The sequence below is a fragment of the Puma concolor genome, chromosome D4, assembly GCF_028749965.1.
Source record: "Puma concolor isolate L17-30 chromosome D4, mPumCon1.1.hap2, whole genome shotgun sequence".
Classification (NCBI taxonomy): domain Eukaryota; kingdom Metazoa; phylum Chordata; class Mammalia; order Carnivora; family Felidae; genus Puma; species Puma concolor.
Genome location: NC_141679.1, coordinates 88,254,436 through 88,271,011, shown reverse-complemented (window position 1 = coordinate 88,271,011; position 16,576 = coordinate 88,254,436). Strand labels below are relative to the sequence as shown.

Genomic DNA, 16,576 nt, shown 5'->3' with positions numbered 1-16,576 from the left:
TTGAGCGATTACCTGGTAAGCCGCATGGCGGCGGCAGGGGGCCCACACCCAACCCAGCCTGGGGCAGCAGGAGAGCAGGGAGAGGGATCCAAGCCAAGGACAGTGCCTGGACAGATGCCCAGGACTCCAGAGGCTCAAGTGCTAAGAACTGCATGAGTCTGAATATAAGGCAAGACCTTGTTCCCCAAAAAGCTAGATCCTTCAGGAGTGAGGGTGTCCCCTTGCACTTGAGTGGTCACAGGCCTCATGCTACAGAGGCTCATTCCGTTTTCTAGAGCCAAAAAGTACCGGTTGGGGAAGACACGTTTAGCAAAGACAACCCCGAGCAGTGTCATGGGGAATGCATGAAGGTCCCCTGGCGGAACTGGTTGGTGGGGGGCGGGGGGAGATGAGGAAAGGCAAAGAAACCATGAAGATTCAGTCATTATTGCTGAGGGCGTGACCTGTGACCTCACCCTCTACGAGTGTTAGATGGGGGACAGGCAAGTATTCTAAAGGCCTCTGGACATTTGGGGAGGTAAGTGTTGGGGAGATCGCCCACTCCTACAGGATCGAGTTTTTAAATCCACCTGTTGGGATGTTACACCAAGAGGTACGTGCGTCTTGGGAAACAAATTCTGGGGACACCATCGTGCTCTTCGCCAGCAGACCCACAGCACTGTGGGCCCCCGGGAGCCCGCAGACCCCGAGGCCAATGACACAGATGACGAACTCGGTTTTGCGGGTGGTGGTGGGTTTTTTGTGGTTCGTTTGTTTTTGCAAAATACGAGCGCAAAAGAGCAGCTCTATGTTTTGTGCGATACATCATTAAATTTGAACATGCAAGACAATGAATGACTGAATGGTACTTGATTTTTTTTACCTAGATCCATCCCCTAAAAGTTTGTCCACGTTGGCACGAACTTGATTTGGGCTCTCTTCACTGGGAAAGTGCAGGGACAGGAGTCTGCCAGGTGAGGTGATGGCAGGACCACCTGAGGCCCCATCCGGGGGCCAGGCTAAACACCCGGCTTTCTCCCGAGACAGAGGAGGGTGTTTTAGGAAGGTGCTGAGGAATGCGTTGAAGGGGGCCCGGTTGGGCTGGGGGTGGGGGAACCGTATGGGGAGGCTTCACTGCCTCCGGGGCGGGGCGGGGGGGGGGGGGCGCCTGGCCAGTGGGGGAAGGCCGACATTTCAAACATGTTTATAAAGTAGAGTCGGGGAGGCTTGGGGACCAGACTGCAGGGGACGGGGAGGAGCAGGGCTGCCCGAAGATGGGGATGATAGGCAGGGGGTGTCACGGGGAGGGCTGTCAAGGGGGGTGAAGGCAGTGAGTCCACCTGGGACTCAGGGAACCCAGATGTTTACTCATTTTTGAGAGAGAGAGACAGACAGAACACAAGTGGGGGAAGGGCAGGGAGAGGGAGACACAGAATCCGAAGCAGGCTCCAGCCTCCGAGCTGTCAGCACAGAGCCGGACGCAGGGCTCGAACCCACTGACCGCAGGATCATAACCTGAGCCGAAGTCGGACGCTCAACCGACGGAGCCACCCAGGCGCCCTTCTTTAAATGGTTTTAAAATTTCATTTTAAAGTCTGTCAGATCTCACTTTAGTTTCCTGTTCCCTACCGATATTTTCAAGTTTGTCTTTTATTTCCTTAAAACGGTAGGAGCGATTGAGCCTGTGGCTGACCGTGCCGGTGCCATTCTGGTCTGTACGGGTCTGCCTCCATTGCCTGCTTCCCGTGGGCTCTCCGTCACGCTGCCGCTTCCTCTTGTACCTGGCCACCTCGCTCTGTATCTTGTGCACCACGAATACAGAACTGTTTACATAAGTAACTCAAATCTGGGGTGAAGGTTCCTCCAGAGATTTGTTTGCTCCTGCTGTGCACCTGGGGTGAGGTCACCGTAACTGAACGTCAAGGTTCTGTGGACTCAACACGGATCTGGCCCCAGCCTCCAAGCTCCTGTGAGGACACACAGTTCTGGTTCACCCTGACCCCGAGGGTGTCTAGTGCAGCCCTATGGCACCTCTGCTTTGTGGACCGAGGAAGGACTAGACTGCCTGCCTGGGGCCAGCCCTTGAGTTGGATTTGTACCCAGCTCACTCCCACAAGGGCCTCCACAAACATCCGGCTCAGTTCGCAGTTAGTTCTTGCAAAGCAAGATGCTCACCTGTCCTCGCGCTCAAGAAAAACAGATTAAATAGAGTGGAGGTGGCAGAGGCTTAGGAAGGGCACCCATGCCCAGTCCTCAAGGGCTGTCACACAGAGGGGAAACGGGCCTGGGAGCAGGGCCAGAGCCAGCCAGGACCACACAGCGGGGCAGAGCAGGACTAAGAAACGGGGAGACTAGGGGCGCCTGGGTGGCGCAGTCGGTTAAGCGTCCGACTTCAGCCAGGTCACGATCTCGCGGTCTGTGAGTTCGAGCCCCGCGTCGGGCTCTGGGCTGATGGCTCAGAGCCTGGAGCCTGTTTCCGATTCTGTGTCTCCCTCTCTCTCTGCCCCTACCCCGTTCATGCTCTGTCTCTCTCTGTCCCAAAAATAAATAAATGTTGAAAAAAAAAAAAATTAAAAAAAAAAAAAAAAAGAAACGGGGAGACTTGTAACTGAACAGCTGACTGCGAGGTCTCCTCAGACACTGGTGGGGAATGTCACAGAGGCGGTTCCGACCCCACGTTCGGGGGCTGGGAGGGACTAGAGGTCTTGGAGAGCTTATGATTTTATGGTGTTTGCCATAGCCTTGCCCCTCAGGGTCACATGTCCCCAAAGGCACCCCCAGCTTCCTCTCATGAGTTCATGTGCTCAGGCCGCCAGAGTTCAAGATTTTATTTTAAAACAATAGTAAACAATTTCATTGATTTTTTTTCCTAAATCAAACCACCTCACACTTGGCTTGTCTCGGCAAAAAGTAAAAAATAAAAGTAAGAAGGGAAGGGGAGGAAAACGTGGGGACTGACCAACCTTCCCCAGAAATAGGCCCCTGGTCCTGGCATCCGGAATGGCTTTTGGACACTGTCTTTACCAAATGAGAAAAGAAAGCACCGGAATATTGTGCTTCAGCAGCAGATTAGGAACCTCCACAAAGAAAAAAGGGTGGGGTGGGGGGTGTAGAACACAGCTCCCGAGCAGCTTGGTTCAATTCTCGAAACTTCCAAAGAGTCTGGAAGCATCTCTTCTCCACAACTCCATTTGAGAGTCAGACTTCAGAGATCGGGTTCCATGCTGGACAGTGGGGATCTGGGCACCCACACCCCGGACACAGGCTTAAGGGCACCCGGGCAGGTGCCCAGGCTCTCGGGAGGGCATCAGGAAGGACGAGGGAACGTTCAGAGCACATGGAAGGAAAGGGAAGGACAGGGACATCACGCACCCACGGCTCCACTCCCCTCACCCGGCTCCTGGTTCCTCTGCCCTTTGTTGGGGTGGAGATGAAAACGAACTGCTACTAGACGGCAGGACAAAGAAAGAGCTGTAAACAGCCTGGGTTTGCTCACCCACATGTGCAGGCTCTTTTGTCAGAAGGGGACCATTGTCTTGGGGACAGGGGACCGGAGAAAGCCCTTGTGGTGCGGGGTCGATATGGGGTAGAGAACAATGATAGCAGCCGCCAGATGCGCGCTCTCTCTGGGCCCTGCCCCCCAGACAAGGAAACACTGAACGAAGTTCTGGAATGGCATTGGTGGCACGGGGGGCATGGGGGGGTGCTCGTCTCCTCCTGGGCCCCCAGGCCACCTCTCAGGCCCAGGGAGCGGCGGTCTGTCCCCTGGGCCCAGGACAAAGGGCCCCGGGGAGGCTGACCTCAGCCCCTCCTCTGTGTGCAGGGCATCCAGGGCAGAGCAGATGGGCCCTTCCCGCCCCGTCCCCAAAAGCCCATCTGCCTTTGACAAAACCAAAAAATAAATAGTGTGTATTTTTCACGCCACCTGGATTTCCTGGCCCTGCGACCAGGGGTGCAAGCCCTCCTCCTCTCTACGCCACACCCGGTGCCCATGCCGAGGGCGCTTTCCGCCTGACCAGGGGCTGGCAGCAGCACAGCGAGGGTCTCTGGCCGTGTGCCCCTTGGCAGCAGGCCCTCCAGGGTCCCGGTTGAGGGGCCGGCTCGGCCCTTTGGTCCACCTTGTTCATTAAAATTAAAAGAAGAAAAAAAAGGCTCCACTTGGTGACTTGGGTCTGTAGAGGTCTCTGCTTCAACCCTCTGTCATTCTGTCCATCCTGCAAGGCATCATGCAGGCCAGATCTGGAGGCTGGACCCAGCCACACTCACCAGTCACTGCAGTTTGGTCCCCAGCTTACGTTGTCTGTTCCTGCAAAGTGGGGGATGGAGGTCAAATGTGAGGAGGATTCCGGGGCGGGGGGGGGGGGGGGGGGGCGGGGTCAAATGAGGGGACTCCTGGCACTCAGTGACCCATGCCCTCAGCTGTCCCTTCCCTATCCACGGTCCCATCAAAATGGGTGAATGCCCACCCCGGTAGCCCCAGTGATTGACTCAAGCTGGGCCGATCAGAGCTGTTGCCCTAGCACCTGGGATGTGGACCCTAGAGAGGATCGGTGTCTCTGGCCCGGGACTGTGCCCCAGACATCTCGGCTCTGGAGTTCAGGAACAGAGCCAGGAGACTGCGGCAGAGGTGGGGCCCAGGACGAGAGACCTGAAGCCAGAGGGACCTGGCTGGAATCCAACTAATTATGGGGATTACAGATAGGCCAGCACAAGCAGGGCTCTGTTATCAACAACCGAAACAGACAAAAGATAGCGAGTTCTCCACCTGGAAGCATGTAAGCAAAGATAGAAGGACCGATGGATGTTATACAGGGGACTTGCGTTATTTGGTTGGAGGAAGGACTATATCCATGATGGGCCCAGCAACCTGAGGGAAGCAGGGATAGCGTCCCCCGTCTTCTAACGGGGCTCATTGAGGCTCAGAAAGGAGAATGAATGGGCTTGACTAGAGTCCCACATAATTTTCAGAAAATGGGGGCGCCTGGGTGGCTCAGTCAGTTGAGCGTCCGACTTTGGCTCAGGTCATGATCTCGGGGTTTGTGAGTACAAGACCCGCATGAGGCCTGCTGCTGTCAACACAGTGCCCACTTCTGAGCCTCTGTCCCTCTCTTTCTCTCTCTCACACTCCCCTCCGCTGCTCACAGTCTCTCAAAATTAAAGTTAAAAAAATTTTTTTTTTAATTCAGAAGACAAACCATGCCCACCAGACAGATCCTGCATGATGTGGCCCCAGGCTCATCCCCTGTCCCTGTCCCCTCATTCCCTGAGCTCCAGCCCCATCGGCCTCTGTCTATTTGGAAGACTCACCAAGTGTCATCCTGCCTCAGAAGCTTTTCGAGTGCTGTTCCCTCAGGATCCTGTCACGGGCTCTCAGGCCCAGGGCACCGATCACACAGGTGCTTCATTCCTCCTGCCCCCCTGCTTGCCGTGACCATCTCGCTCTGTGCTACCCAACAGCCCGGCACAGAGCAGGTGCACATGGAAATTTTGGTTGATGAAGGCAGGTGGCGGCCAGCCAGGTGGGGTGGGGCTGTGCCAGGAGGGGCCCTTCCACCAATAATGGGATTGCCTGCCCTAACCCCCTCAAATCCCCTTTCTTCACAGATCCAGGACTTTACCCTTAAGCTCATTAGGATAATTTGGACCACGATGCACCAGACAGATTTCTCAGATGCCGCGACACCCTGCCCTGGCCTGCCCCCGGGCACCTCTCGCCAGCATCCTCCAGGAAACCTCCCAGGCTTACTCTGGAGCCTGGCCTCACCTCAGCTTCCCTTCTGAGCCTGGGGAGAAACCAGGCGTTCCTCAGCCCCGCTGACACCCCACCCAGGATTTGGGGTGAGTGGAGAAGGACAGTCGAGTCAGGAGGCTCCAGAGCCCAGGTTTGCTCCCACTTGCTATGCATCCACGGGCAGCCCCTAACTTCCTATGCCTCGGTTTACCCATCTGTAGGAAAGTGTCTGGACTAAATGACCCCCAGGGGCATCCACATTCGGCAACCCTGAGAATCTCGGCTGCCCAGCTGTCTGGTTCTGAACTGCGGAGACTACAAGCACAGCTCTGGGCCAGACAGCCTGGGTTTCTTGCCAAGCTCCCCCATCCACCATCTGCAAATCCCCAGTCAAGTGACTCCTCCTCTCGTCCTTTGAGCCTCCGTTTCTCCTCCGTAAAGTGGGCCCCAAGGGAGGTTCAATGAGGTAGTACAAGAAAAGTGCTCAGGCAAGTGCCTGGCTATTGGGGAGCCCTCCAAAACAGGGGGCCCCACTGAGTCAGGACCCAGTGACTGCTGTCCCCTGACTCACCTGGCTTCTGCCCGGGTTACCGTGTACTCAAACCAGAGTACGTTGGGAATGAGGCTCGTGTCTCGGATGAGGAAGAACTCAGAGATAGGCCTGGAGAGACAGACACCCGGAAAGCCAGGACCACATCAGGACGTGAGCCTATCACCAAACCAGACTCCCCCACCAGTGCCTGGGGCTGGTGATGCACCCTCCCCCACTGCTCAGAGAGCCTTTGCCTGGCCTGTGACCCAGCTGCTGAGAGACCCAGACATGTCACCAGTGTGACACTCAGGCAGAGGCACTGCCCCACGGTATGCATAGCCCAGCAGGCCTCAGGCTGCTTCCTAAGTTCTTGAGAGCCTAGTTGAGGACAGAAAATGGTACCCTGGCTTCTGGGCTTGAGAAAACCCCTGGGGGAGGAGGATGCCAGGCAAGCAGGGCCTGCAGCCCATGCCCACCAGACGTGGGGACGCTAGGGCCCTCCCAGGGGGCCGGAGGCTGGGGGCAGAGGCGGGTGGGGCAGCCACAAGGCCAGGAGGCAGTTACCAGGCTGCTATCCTAGGGAACAGCGGGGTGAGGACCTCCTGGGTGAAGACGAACCAGGCGATGGCCATGAGGCTCCCAGCAACGCCCCCATAGAGCACCTGGCTCCAGGTGTGATACAGCAGGTAGACCCTGGGCCAAGGACAGAGGGAAGTTCATGAAAGCCAGCCGGCCACAGGCCTGCACGATCTCCCAGCCCGAGCGCCGGCTTCCCAGGGACCTATGCGTGCACACGGCAGGGACCCACACAGATGGGACAGACTCCTGTGACTACGCAGCCTCCAAGCTATTTCCAGAAGGAGGCAGGGGGTTGGACCCCAATGGCTGCTCCCCCAACCACAGAACTGAAGGGCTGGTTCGGCTGGGATCTGCCTTCTGTTCAGCCTTCAGCTCTGAGTTTGTCTCCAAGAAGCTCCTCTGGGACACTGGGAACAGATGGCTGATGTGTGCAGGTGTCCCCAGGACCTTGGGCTCAGCCCAGAGGAGAGAGCATGGACTGGGCTAGAAGGGGGAGCCGGAGTCCTAGCCCTTTAAAACAAGGGGCCTGGGACCCCCTTCCCAGCACTGCTCTACAGGCTGTGGGACTCCGGTCCACGCGGAGGTCCAACAGGGACCACAAATCCAGCCAGATCCCAGTGGGCAGGGTAGGGGTGGTGGTGGTAGGGGCTCTCCCTCCCTCCATACCTGCTATAGGAGACTAGAAAGGCCGCAGTGAGAAGACCCAGGGAGAGCACGTGCCTCCACAGCAAGTCCAGGAACCTGGCGTTGTTTGTTTGGTGCATTCTAGGAAAACAGGCCCATCAGGTGGCCTCAGCCCACAGCCTGGAGCCCAGGCCTCCCAAACAGCCCCCGGCCCCCTCCAAATACTGCTTGGACATCTCTTCCTTGGTGGCAGCTCCTCCCACCCCTGGCAGAGGCCAAGCCCCAAGGGTGTCTGAAGGGCTGAGAGTGAGTTCCTGGCAGAGCCCAGCCTGGGCCAGTTCAAGGCCACCCCGGCCAGAGCAGAAGCTTACCTTAAATACAGGAAAAGGAAGGAATAGACAGAGAAGAACCACATGAACTGGGAATGGCTGGAGGGCATCCCGTACTTGGTGCCCACTGCCTCGTGGGGGCCTGGGAGAACAGAGCAGGATGGAAGGATGTAGGCGTCGCGGTAGCATCCTGACCTGGGCACCCCCAGACCCCACGGCCCAGGCCCTACCTCCACAGGGCCGTGGCTCCTGGATGACGTGTTTGATCAGCCAGTTGACCCCCTCGTTCAGTGCCAGGCCCCCGAGGAATGAGATCTGCCAGGAAGATATGTGGTCAGCTGGGCCTCTGTGCCTACCAGCCACCACCCAGGCCCAGAGACTGTGGCATCTGATTGAGCCTCCCAGCCCAACCAGTAAACAACCCAGAAGGGGAAGGCAGGGAAAGCAAAGTAGCTGGGATTAAACGGTGCAGAGCCCCTCCTCCCTGGCGTGGGGGCAGCGGATGGCTGGGCAGGGCCGGACTCACTCACCGTGTGCAGTTCCCGCTTGAATATGATGAGGGTCACAAAACCAACAATGACAAATACAGGGCTGAGGCTCAGGTAGGCAAGGAGGTGGCCAGAGAGATCACCTGGGGGGGGGGGCGGGCAGACAGGGAGAACAGGATGAGCCACGCACAGTAGTCAGAAAAGGGGCCAGCACCCAGCAAGTCAAGTGAGGTCTGAGCCAAAAAGGAGGCCCCAGGAGGGCCCAGAGGGCAGGACCAGGCAACCATGGACGCCTCAGTCAACCAGGGTACCATACCAACTCAGTCATGGGCACAAGCCCTAATGTGCATAGTTTAAAGCAGGTGCTTCACTGGCCCCATTCTGTGGATGAACAAACTGGGACCCATATGGGTTGCGTGACTTCAGCCTGGAGTCACACAGTGAGAAAGCGATGAGGTCTGGACTAAAATCCTAGCCTCGGGCCTGGTCCAGGTAGTAAACCCATCACCCAAAGCAGGAATTTGAACCCAGCCGGGTCTGAGCTAAGAGGCCAGGCCCCGTATCCCAAGGCTCCCCGGCAGGCATACAAGGGCCTCTGGAACACAGTGCTGTGCTGGGGCTGCGCCAGCCTCGTCCTGGGCCTCCAGGGGAACCTGATCGTCTCTGGACCCTGCAGGCTCCCGACAGGGCCCAAGTGAGGAGAGGGGCGAGGCTGCTTTGCCCAATATGGCAGCCTCTCCACTGGCAAAAAACTGGCACCTCCTACCCGCTTTTCACCCTGCTAACGGGCCTGGAAAGGAGGCCATGCAAGGATCAGGAACCCTTTTGAGAGCTGAGGACACTGAAACCAAGAGACAAGAGCCACTTTCCCCTTTGGTTAATGGCAGAGCTGACAGTGAGTCCAAAGGCTGCCCTCACCATCAGAGATTGGACGCTGCGTGGCTACTCTGGGGTCAAAGGGCATGCATGGCTCATGGAGCAGTTCCTGTGGCAGTGAAAAGGGGATATTAGTACCCACATCTTACAGCTGTGTGAGCTTTGATGCGGCCAGGCCTGTGAGACACCCAGCTCAGCCCCTGGCACCCCGGACACTTCCATGTTGGGAGAACCCAGCATGGGAAATGGTCCACACGACCAGCCTAGCTTCACACAGGCAGCAGGAAGGTGCCCACGCAGGGCCGAGCTCAGAGTCCAGGTGGAAGAGATAGATGCTCCCACACCTGGCCTCACTCACATCTATCCACGGTAGGACTGGCTTGGAACTGGCATGGGGGTGGGGGATAGGCCAGCAACCTGGGTCAAAGGCTAGTGCCGCCCCAAGCCCACTAGGTGACACTGGGTGAGGCCCTCCCCTTTTCTAGGCCTTTGTCTCCTCCCTCATCTACCTGATGACCTGGTCCCTCCCAGCTCTGAGACTCTGGGTCTCTTGGCTACCCAGCTGATGCCTGGCCCGTCCCACAGCCGATGCTACCCTTGGACCCTCCCGCAGGTGCTGTAGAGACTTTGGCCTCACCACTCTGATCTAAGCCCCTCCATGGTTCCCTCTGCCCTTGGGATGAACCCCATCTCAGCTCAGCTCATCAGGCCCTGAAGTCCTCCCACCTCTGCCACAGTTCCCAGGACAGAACTCTAGTTCCCTGAATGATCCCGGCCCTGTCCCACTTCTGGACCTTTGCACACACAGGCTCCCCCAATCAAGATGCCTGGGTTAATGCAACATAAATTAAGTACCCACCACAGCTGCAAAAAAAAAAAAAAAAAAAAAAAAAAAAAAGGGAGAGAGAGAGAGACGTTCCTGCCATTGCAGAGCTCTAAGTCTGTGGGGGAATCTGTAACCAGGGCATCGCTTATGATGCACTCATTAGTATAGATATGGGGCCAGTGTTTCTCCCTCTACACGGTAGGCTCCAGGAGAGCAGGACGGGGTCTCTACACCCTGCTCAATCCCCCAAGCCCAGTACAGCATCTGGCCCTTAACTAGGCTCAAAACTGATGCTAAATGAGTGGAGAAGGGGTGAAGGAAGCAAGGATCAGTGTGATGAGGGCACGAAAGGGGCTACAGAGGAGTCAGCAGAGGACTAGACCTCAGAGGAGGCCCCCAGACTCACCCAGGTCCCTCCTCCAGACACCCACAGTCCCTGCAAAGGGTCCCTCATCACAGCCTGTGTCATGCTGCTCATGAACACCACGTTCCTTCTTCTCATTTGTGAGCAGAGAAGCTAATCAGAGGCCACAGAGGGGAAATAATGAAGGTACTAAGGCTTAGGCAAGTTCCTTCCCCTCTCCAGGCCTCAGTTTCCCTCATGTAAAGTGGGTTTTCTTCACAGTCCATATAGTGCAGGGGGCATATGGGCCTGTTCATCGTTCTAAACGCAGAGCTAGCTCAGGGCCTAGCACCCAGGAGGTGCTCAGCAAATACCAGCTGAATGAATGGTGGGCATAAATGGTGGGTGGGTGGGTGGGCAGGTAGAGTCCAGTGCCTAGCAGGGCTGCCCTGCCCCCAGTATAACCCAGCATACTTAGGGTCAAAGTTCCCTGGCATCCAGCCCTGGGGCCCTCAGCAGGGTCAGGTTCTTACATCTCTGCACCAGAGAGAAGGGTGAGTAGACCCCCCCACCCCACCCCCGTCCTGGGGCAAATCAGGGCTCCATGAGGGGCCCCCAGCCTCACCCAACACCCAATCATCCTACCCAGGGAGGGTGGGTTGGGCCTGAGGGTCCTGGGAAGACAATATTAACTGCAGTTCCACGCTGAATGCTCATTGTGTCCCAGGCATGGCACTCAGCATTTCTCACACCTCGTGTTGTTTCTCACATCGCCACTAGAAGGAACGCACTGTGATCAGTCCCACTTTAGAGATGAACTGACTGAGGCACAGAGAGGCGAAGTCACTTGCACCAAGCCTCAGCCCGAACTTGAGCCCAGATATCTCTGATCCTAAGGCCCAAGCTCTACACCGCTCTACTAGCCTCCAGAACGGTCGCTAAAGGACCTCTCGGCTGGAAAACACTGCACTTCTAGAGATGCATCTGATTGGGAAACTCCAGAAATCAGATCCCAGGGGCCGCCTGTCCCCTCCTCCGGTTCCCTCTGTCGCGGAGCAGGGCCCTGCTCAGGGCGTGGCACAAGTACTCAAACAACGAAAAGCTTCCCGGCCTCGGTTTGCACACTCCCAGCAATGGGGAGCTTTTTGCAGCCCCAAAGCGCTGTTTGAAGGAAACAGGCACTCCCTGCACGCAGACGAGGGAGTCTGGCTTCTCTGATTCCAGGGAGGGCAGGGAAGAAGGACCCAAGTCCAGGCCAGTCATCCTTCCCCCGCCTCACGCGGACCCCAGCCCCATTACAGCCCACCCACGTCCCGGGACCCGGGGGAGCGGCCCGACGGCGCAGCCGCAGAGTGCGCGAGCGAGCCGCTCACAATTTCGCCCAGCTCATCGCCGCACCACTGCGCCTGCGCGGCGCGCGCGCCGGCCGAACCCCTCCATGGCTCACTATTTGACAGTTCCCACCTCGGTCCCCCGGCGCCCCCTCCGCGGGCTCGCGCCGGCCGGAGCGCCCGGGGCTGATGACCCGGCCCCAGGAAGGCGTCCTGCAAGGCGGGACCGCCTTTTACCTGTAGGATATTCGACGTGGGTGAGGGTCACCGGCCGCCATGAAGCGGGGAGCGAGCACTGTCCGTCCGCTGCCATCTTACCCGGAGACCGGGCTTCGCCGAGCAGCCAATGGGGAGCCAGGGGGGCGGTGGTCCTGACCTATCACGCCGGGGAGGCGCCGCGTGCCCAATCGGAGGCCGATACAGGTACCGGCGCAGCCATTTAGCGTGCCGGCCCTGAGGCTGACCCGAGTGGCGAATCAGAGAGCCGGACCCCGGAGCATGCGAGCCGACCGAGCCGGCGTCCAATCCAGGGCGAGCACAGGTAGGAGCCTGGCCAATCAGAGAAGAGGAGGGTTCCAGCACACAACAGAAAGGAGAACAGCCAATCATAAAGTGAAGCGGGCTCACGATGTGAGCAGGGCGGGCCAATCAGGCTCTAGCTTGGGGGGCGTGTTGAACTTTGGTGGGAGCTTTGGTTTGTCTGCAGAGGCTTCCCCTGCACCCCAAGCCGGGCCGAGTTTGGCGGGCGCTGGGCTCCCGTAAGAAGACATACTCGAAGCGGGGAAGCAGCCTCGGCACGTTGGGGTCAGAGCCGATCCACTTTTGCTTATGAGTAAACTGAGGCCAAAAACCCAGAAGGGACTTCTTTTTCTCTGTTTACTGGCCGGCGGCACTTCTGTTAAAAGTGTGTGGCGTGGAGGAGGGGACCCGCGGGGGGCGGGGCGCACACTCCGCGCCCTAAATGCTTTACAGAACCGAAGCTTAACTGATGCTCGGCGAGGATGTTTAAGTGAAGTTGAGAAAGACTCCTTTCTTTCATTCCATTAGTAAAGATGCTTTGATTCAGTTACGTTTATTTTGCTTTAGGCATCTTGAGAGCATTTTAAACAAGAGGCCGGTTTTCCACCTACAGCTTAGTTTCCCGGAAACATTCCTCTCAATGGCCACAAGGCACTGCGTAAACAGCCACACCTTGCCACCCACCTTTCCGTCTCCTGTCCCCACGGTCTCTCCGGTTAGATTGAATTACTCAGGCCAAGCAAGATGCCCGGCCCTTCTTGTCTTCTGGCCTTAGTACAGGCTGTTCTGCTACCTGGAAAGCATCACCCCTTCTGCCCCACTTTGCCTAGCCAAGTCTGGCTCAGGTGTCTGTTCTCGCTTAGAAGTTTCCGTGGCCAGGTGAGAGGCCCGCACGGGGTTCACAGTTGCAACCCCTCTTCTCCCTCAGCACTGACCACACTGGACCATTATTGGTCTTGTCTGTCTTCCAGGAAGCAATGATTCTCTGACTTCATGCAGCACCAAGATCAGCTTGTAGAAATGCAGATTTCTGAGTCCCACTGGGGCCTGGGTTGATCCAGACTCCTGGGCCGGAGTCTTGGAGTCTGCATTCCTATGTACTCTGGGGGCCCTGATATAAGTACGTCTAGCCACACGTGGAGAAGCCTGGGCAACTTGAAGACAGGGCCTGTTACGGATTTGAGCCTGGCCCAGACCAGTGCTAGAAGAAATGCTTGACAAATAGCATAAGACCTTGTGACAAGAATAAAGCTGAGGGTTCCACCGACCAGAGGGGCTCAGTCTGCCACAACCATGCGAGCCACAACCATGAGCTGAGCTGGGCTGAGTCCTGACAGGATGGTGACTCCACCCACCAGCAAGCCATGAGGGCCCACAGATGCTCTCAACTGTACTCAGCTCCCATACGGCTCAGCCTGAGTTTGTCTGGGTCAGCTGGCCCCATCTCCCTGTCACCTGCCCTCCACTCCTCCCTCAGGCACTGCCATTATTAGCCTGTGAGAAGCAGGAGGTGTGAGGAGTGGGCTGTGAGTTTCCCAGAATAATTCTCTGGCGCAGGACAGCCATCCCGAGCCTGGCTGCTTTGCCCCTCCCTGGTTGGCAGCCATTTCACTGATGAGCAAATAGGCCTAAAGACGCAAAGCCCCTGAAACCCAGACCTATCTGACTCCAGAGTCCTCTTGCCTCAGGGAGAGTGCTCTGGAGGAAGTCAAAAAGATGAGGAACTCTAAATTGAGAGGGAGTTGTCCAGAGTGGGATTTTCCTGGCAGAGGGAACAGTATAAGCAACTGTCCTGACCCCACAGTGTGGCTGGATGGAATGGGCAAAAGAGAGGGAGGGGGCAGGTGCTGGGGGAGGGGGACGGGCAGGGGCGTGGCCACCTAAAACTCTGAAGATTACCACCGATGGTGAGGACAGAAGAGAGCTCTGAAGGATGGGCTGGTTATTTGATTGGGCTTTGCTTCTTAAAAAAATTTTAAAAATGAGGGGTGCTTGCATGAATCAGTCGGTTGTGTGTCCGACTTCAGCTCAGGTCATGATCTTGAGGTTTGTGGGTTCGAGCCCCACATCAGGCTCTGTGCTGACAGCTCAGAGCCTGGAGCCTGCTTCAGATTCTGTGTCTCTCTCTCTCTCTCTCTCTCTCTCTGTCCCCCTCCCCCCATGCTCAGGCTCTCTCTCTCAAAAACATAAACATTAAAAAAATTTTTTTAATACAATGTAACATTCATATAGGAGATTCCGAGAATTGAATGTGTACAGCTTGATGAAGTCCCATAAACTAAGCACATTTGTGTAAGCAGCCCGCAGATCAAGAACCAGGGCTCTGGGAGACCCTGACACCCTGTCTAGTCACTCCAGGGTGACACCATACATTAGGTTGGTCTGAATTTTGTGGGTTTTTTTTTAAATTTTTTAATGTTTATTTATTTTTGAGAGAGAGAGAGAGAGACAGAGACTGAGCGGGGGAGGGGCAGAGAGAGAGGGAGACACAGAATCTGAAGCAGGCTCCAGGCTCTGAGCTGTCGGCACAGAGCCCGACACGGGGCTCGAACCCAGGGACCGCGAGATCATGACCCGAGCCGAAGTTGGACACTTAACCGACTGAGCCACCCAGGCACCCCTGAATTTTGTACTTTCTATAAGCAGGATCCTACAGTAGGTACTTTTTGCAGGGGGCTTCCTTCACTAGCGTTGCATTGGTGAGATGCATCCATGCTGTAGCCTCTAGTTATGATTTGTTCGCGGCATTCCATGGTGTGAACACCCCACAGTTTATTTTCCATTCGACTCTCGATGGACATTTTGGGGGGGGGGTCAGGTTTGGGGAGTTATGAGTAGTGCTGCTCAGAACATCCTTGTGCATATCTTTGCCGCGCCAGAGGACGCATTTCTGACGGAGACATGCGCGGGAGTCGTGGCAGGGTCCCAGAGACGGCAGAGATGGTGGGTCCAGCTGCCATGTGGACGAGAGGCTGGGCAGTGTGGATGTGCACGCTGCAGGGAGGCTCCCGGGAGGCTGCAGGAGCCACCTGCCTCCTCCCTGGGCTGAGGGGTGGACCAGTGAGGCCCCCGGTATCGCTCCCAACAAACCGGGAGGTGCTCCACTCTTGGTCGCTTGCACTAACTTCACTACAGCCTGCAAAGCAGCTCTGAATGCGCCCAGTTTATAGCTGAGGACAGTGAGGCTCTTGAGTGTCACCCCCCAGCCCCCATTGGCCAGGTCACCGGGCTAGTGTGTCAGAGCCAGGATTCAAACCCAGGTCTGTCTGCTTGGCGGGCCCAGGTTTGGAACCAGCCTGCATCCGATGAGCCCTACTTCTGGCTTCCTGCTCCCACTTGCCGGGAGGAGTCCTCAGGGGAGTCCTGAGACCCAGGCTCTTCCAGAGTCCCCAGGCGTCCCAGGCAGGACTGGTCTTTCTTCTGGCAGGGAGCTCACAGGGCAGTCCTCAGAGGCACAAAGTCCAACTCTGTGCACCGTACCCCAGCCACACTCGTTCGTGCTCAGAGTCCTTTAGGAACCTCCCCATCTCTGGGCCTGGTTCCCCAAAATGTGCTGCTGCCCTCTAGATTAGAGGTTCATCCATTCGCTTCAGAAACCCAGTTCTCAGGCAGTGCCAGACCAGGAATGGGCACATCAGGGATGAAGAATGAACACGACCAGTGGGGCGCCGCCCTCAGGAAACTCATTCCAATGAAAGTCTATGGAACTCCTGGACCCCGAAGATGCCAGTTAGAAAGACAAATGGTCTCGGGGCACCTGGCTGGCTCAGTCGATAGAGCGTGCAACTCTTGAGCTTGGTGTCGTGGGCTCAAGCCCCACGTGTGGCATAGAGTTTACTCAAAAAGAGGCGGGGGAGGCGCCTGGGTGGCTCAGTTGATTAAGCATCTGACTCTTGATTTCAGCTCAGGTCATGATCTCACAGTTCGTGGGTTAGAGAGCCACGTGGGGCTCTGGGCTGACAGCATGGAAGCCTGTTTGGGATTCTCTCTCCCTCGCTCTCTGCCCCTCCCCGACTCGCACAAGCTCTCTCTCTAAAATAAACAAAAAAAGAGTACCTTTCCAATAACCTACCGATGTCTGACTGCCTGTGGAAACATCTACAGATCTGGCAGGCTTAGGTCTGGTCCATTCCTACCTGCTCCAGCCTTTTGCACTGGCTCTCACGGGCTCGGCCGTCTACATGACTAAACCTGAGCCTGCCCCCTGCCCCCGACAGCTGGTCCAACACCCATCTTACAGACATGGACACAGGGGCCCGGAGAGAAGTGACCTTAGCTAGATGCTGCCTGAGCTGGATCCAGGCTGTCCCCCACCAGTGGCCTTAAGCACTGTGCTGACCACTCCCCCACCTCACCCCCAACCCTAGGGGCCCTCCCTGTCTGAGGGACCCATCCACGCTGCTGGGTTGCCAAGTGGCC

At 56.9% G+C, this 16,576-nt stretch overlaps 1 protein-coding gene across 3 annotated transcripts; it reads right to left on the bottom strand.

Annotated features, from left to right (window-relative positions):
* Positions 1-2,792: 2,792 nt before the first annotated feature.
* Positions 2,793-12,016, bottom strand: DOLPP1 (dolichyldiphosphatase 1). 3 transcript variants are annotated; one of them, XM_086684238.1, is made up of 9 exons: positions 11,876-11,949; positions 9,181-9,247; positions 8,305-8,405; positions 8,005-8,089; positions 7,817-7,916; positions 7,488-7,586; positions 6,807-6,935; positions 6,282-6,371; positions 2,793-4,285 (listed from the first exon to the last, which is right to left on the bottom strand). In XM_086684238.1, exons 2-9 carry the CDS (start codon positions 9,224-9,226, stop codon positions 4,249-4,251), a joined length of 687 nt encoding a protein of 228 aa, XP_086540364.1. In that variant the 5' UTR covers positions 9,227-9,247; positions 11,876-11,949; the 3' UTR covers positions 2,793-4,248. The 3 variants fall into 3 exon arrangements, with proteins under 3 accessions (XP_086540364.1, XP_086540363.1, XP_086540365.1); XM_086684237.1 differs by lacking the exon at positions 9,181-9,247 and having other exon boundaries at positions 11,876-12,016; XM_086684239.1 differs by lacking the exons at positions 6,807-6,935; positions 9,181-9,247 and having other exon boundaries at positions 11,876-12,016.
* Positions 12,017-16,576: the final 4,560 nt, after the last annotated feature.

Bases quoted from the DNA above. Each gene is read 5' to 3' on its own strand.
- DOLPP1 (XM_086684237.1), bottom strand. From the start codon at position 11,951: ATGGCAGCGGACGGACAGTGCTCGCTCCCCGCTTCATGGCGGCCGGTG. The intron at 8,406-11,875 runs GTAAAAGGCGGT...CCCCCCCCCCAG, and splicing joins CCACGTCGAATATCCTACAG to GTGATCTCTCTGGCCACCTC. The intron at 7,917-8,004 runs GTAGGGCCTGGG...CTGTTCTCCCAG, and splicing joins GGAGCCACGGCCCTGTGGAG to GCCCCCACGAGGCAGTGGGC.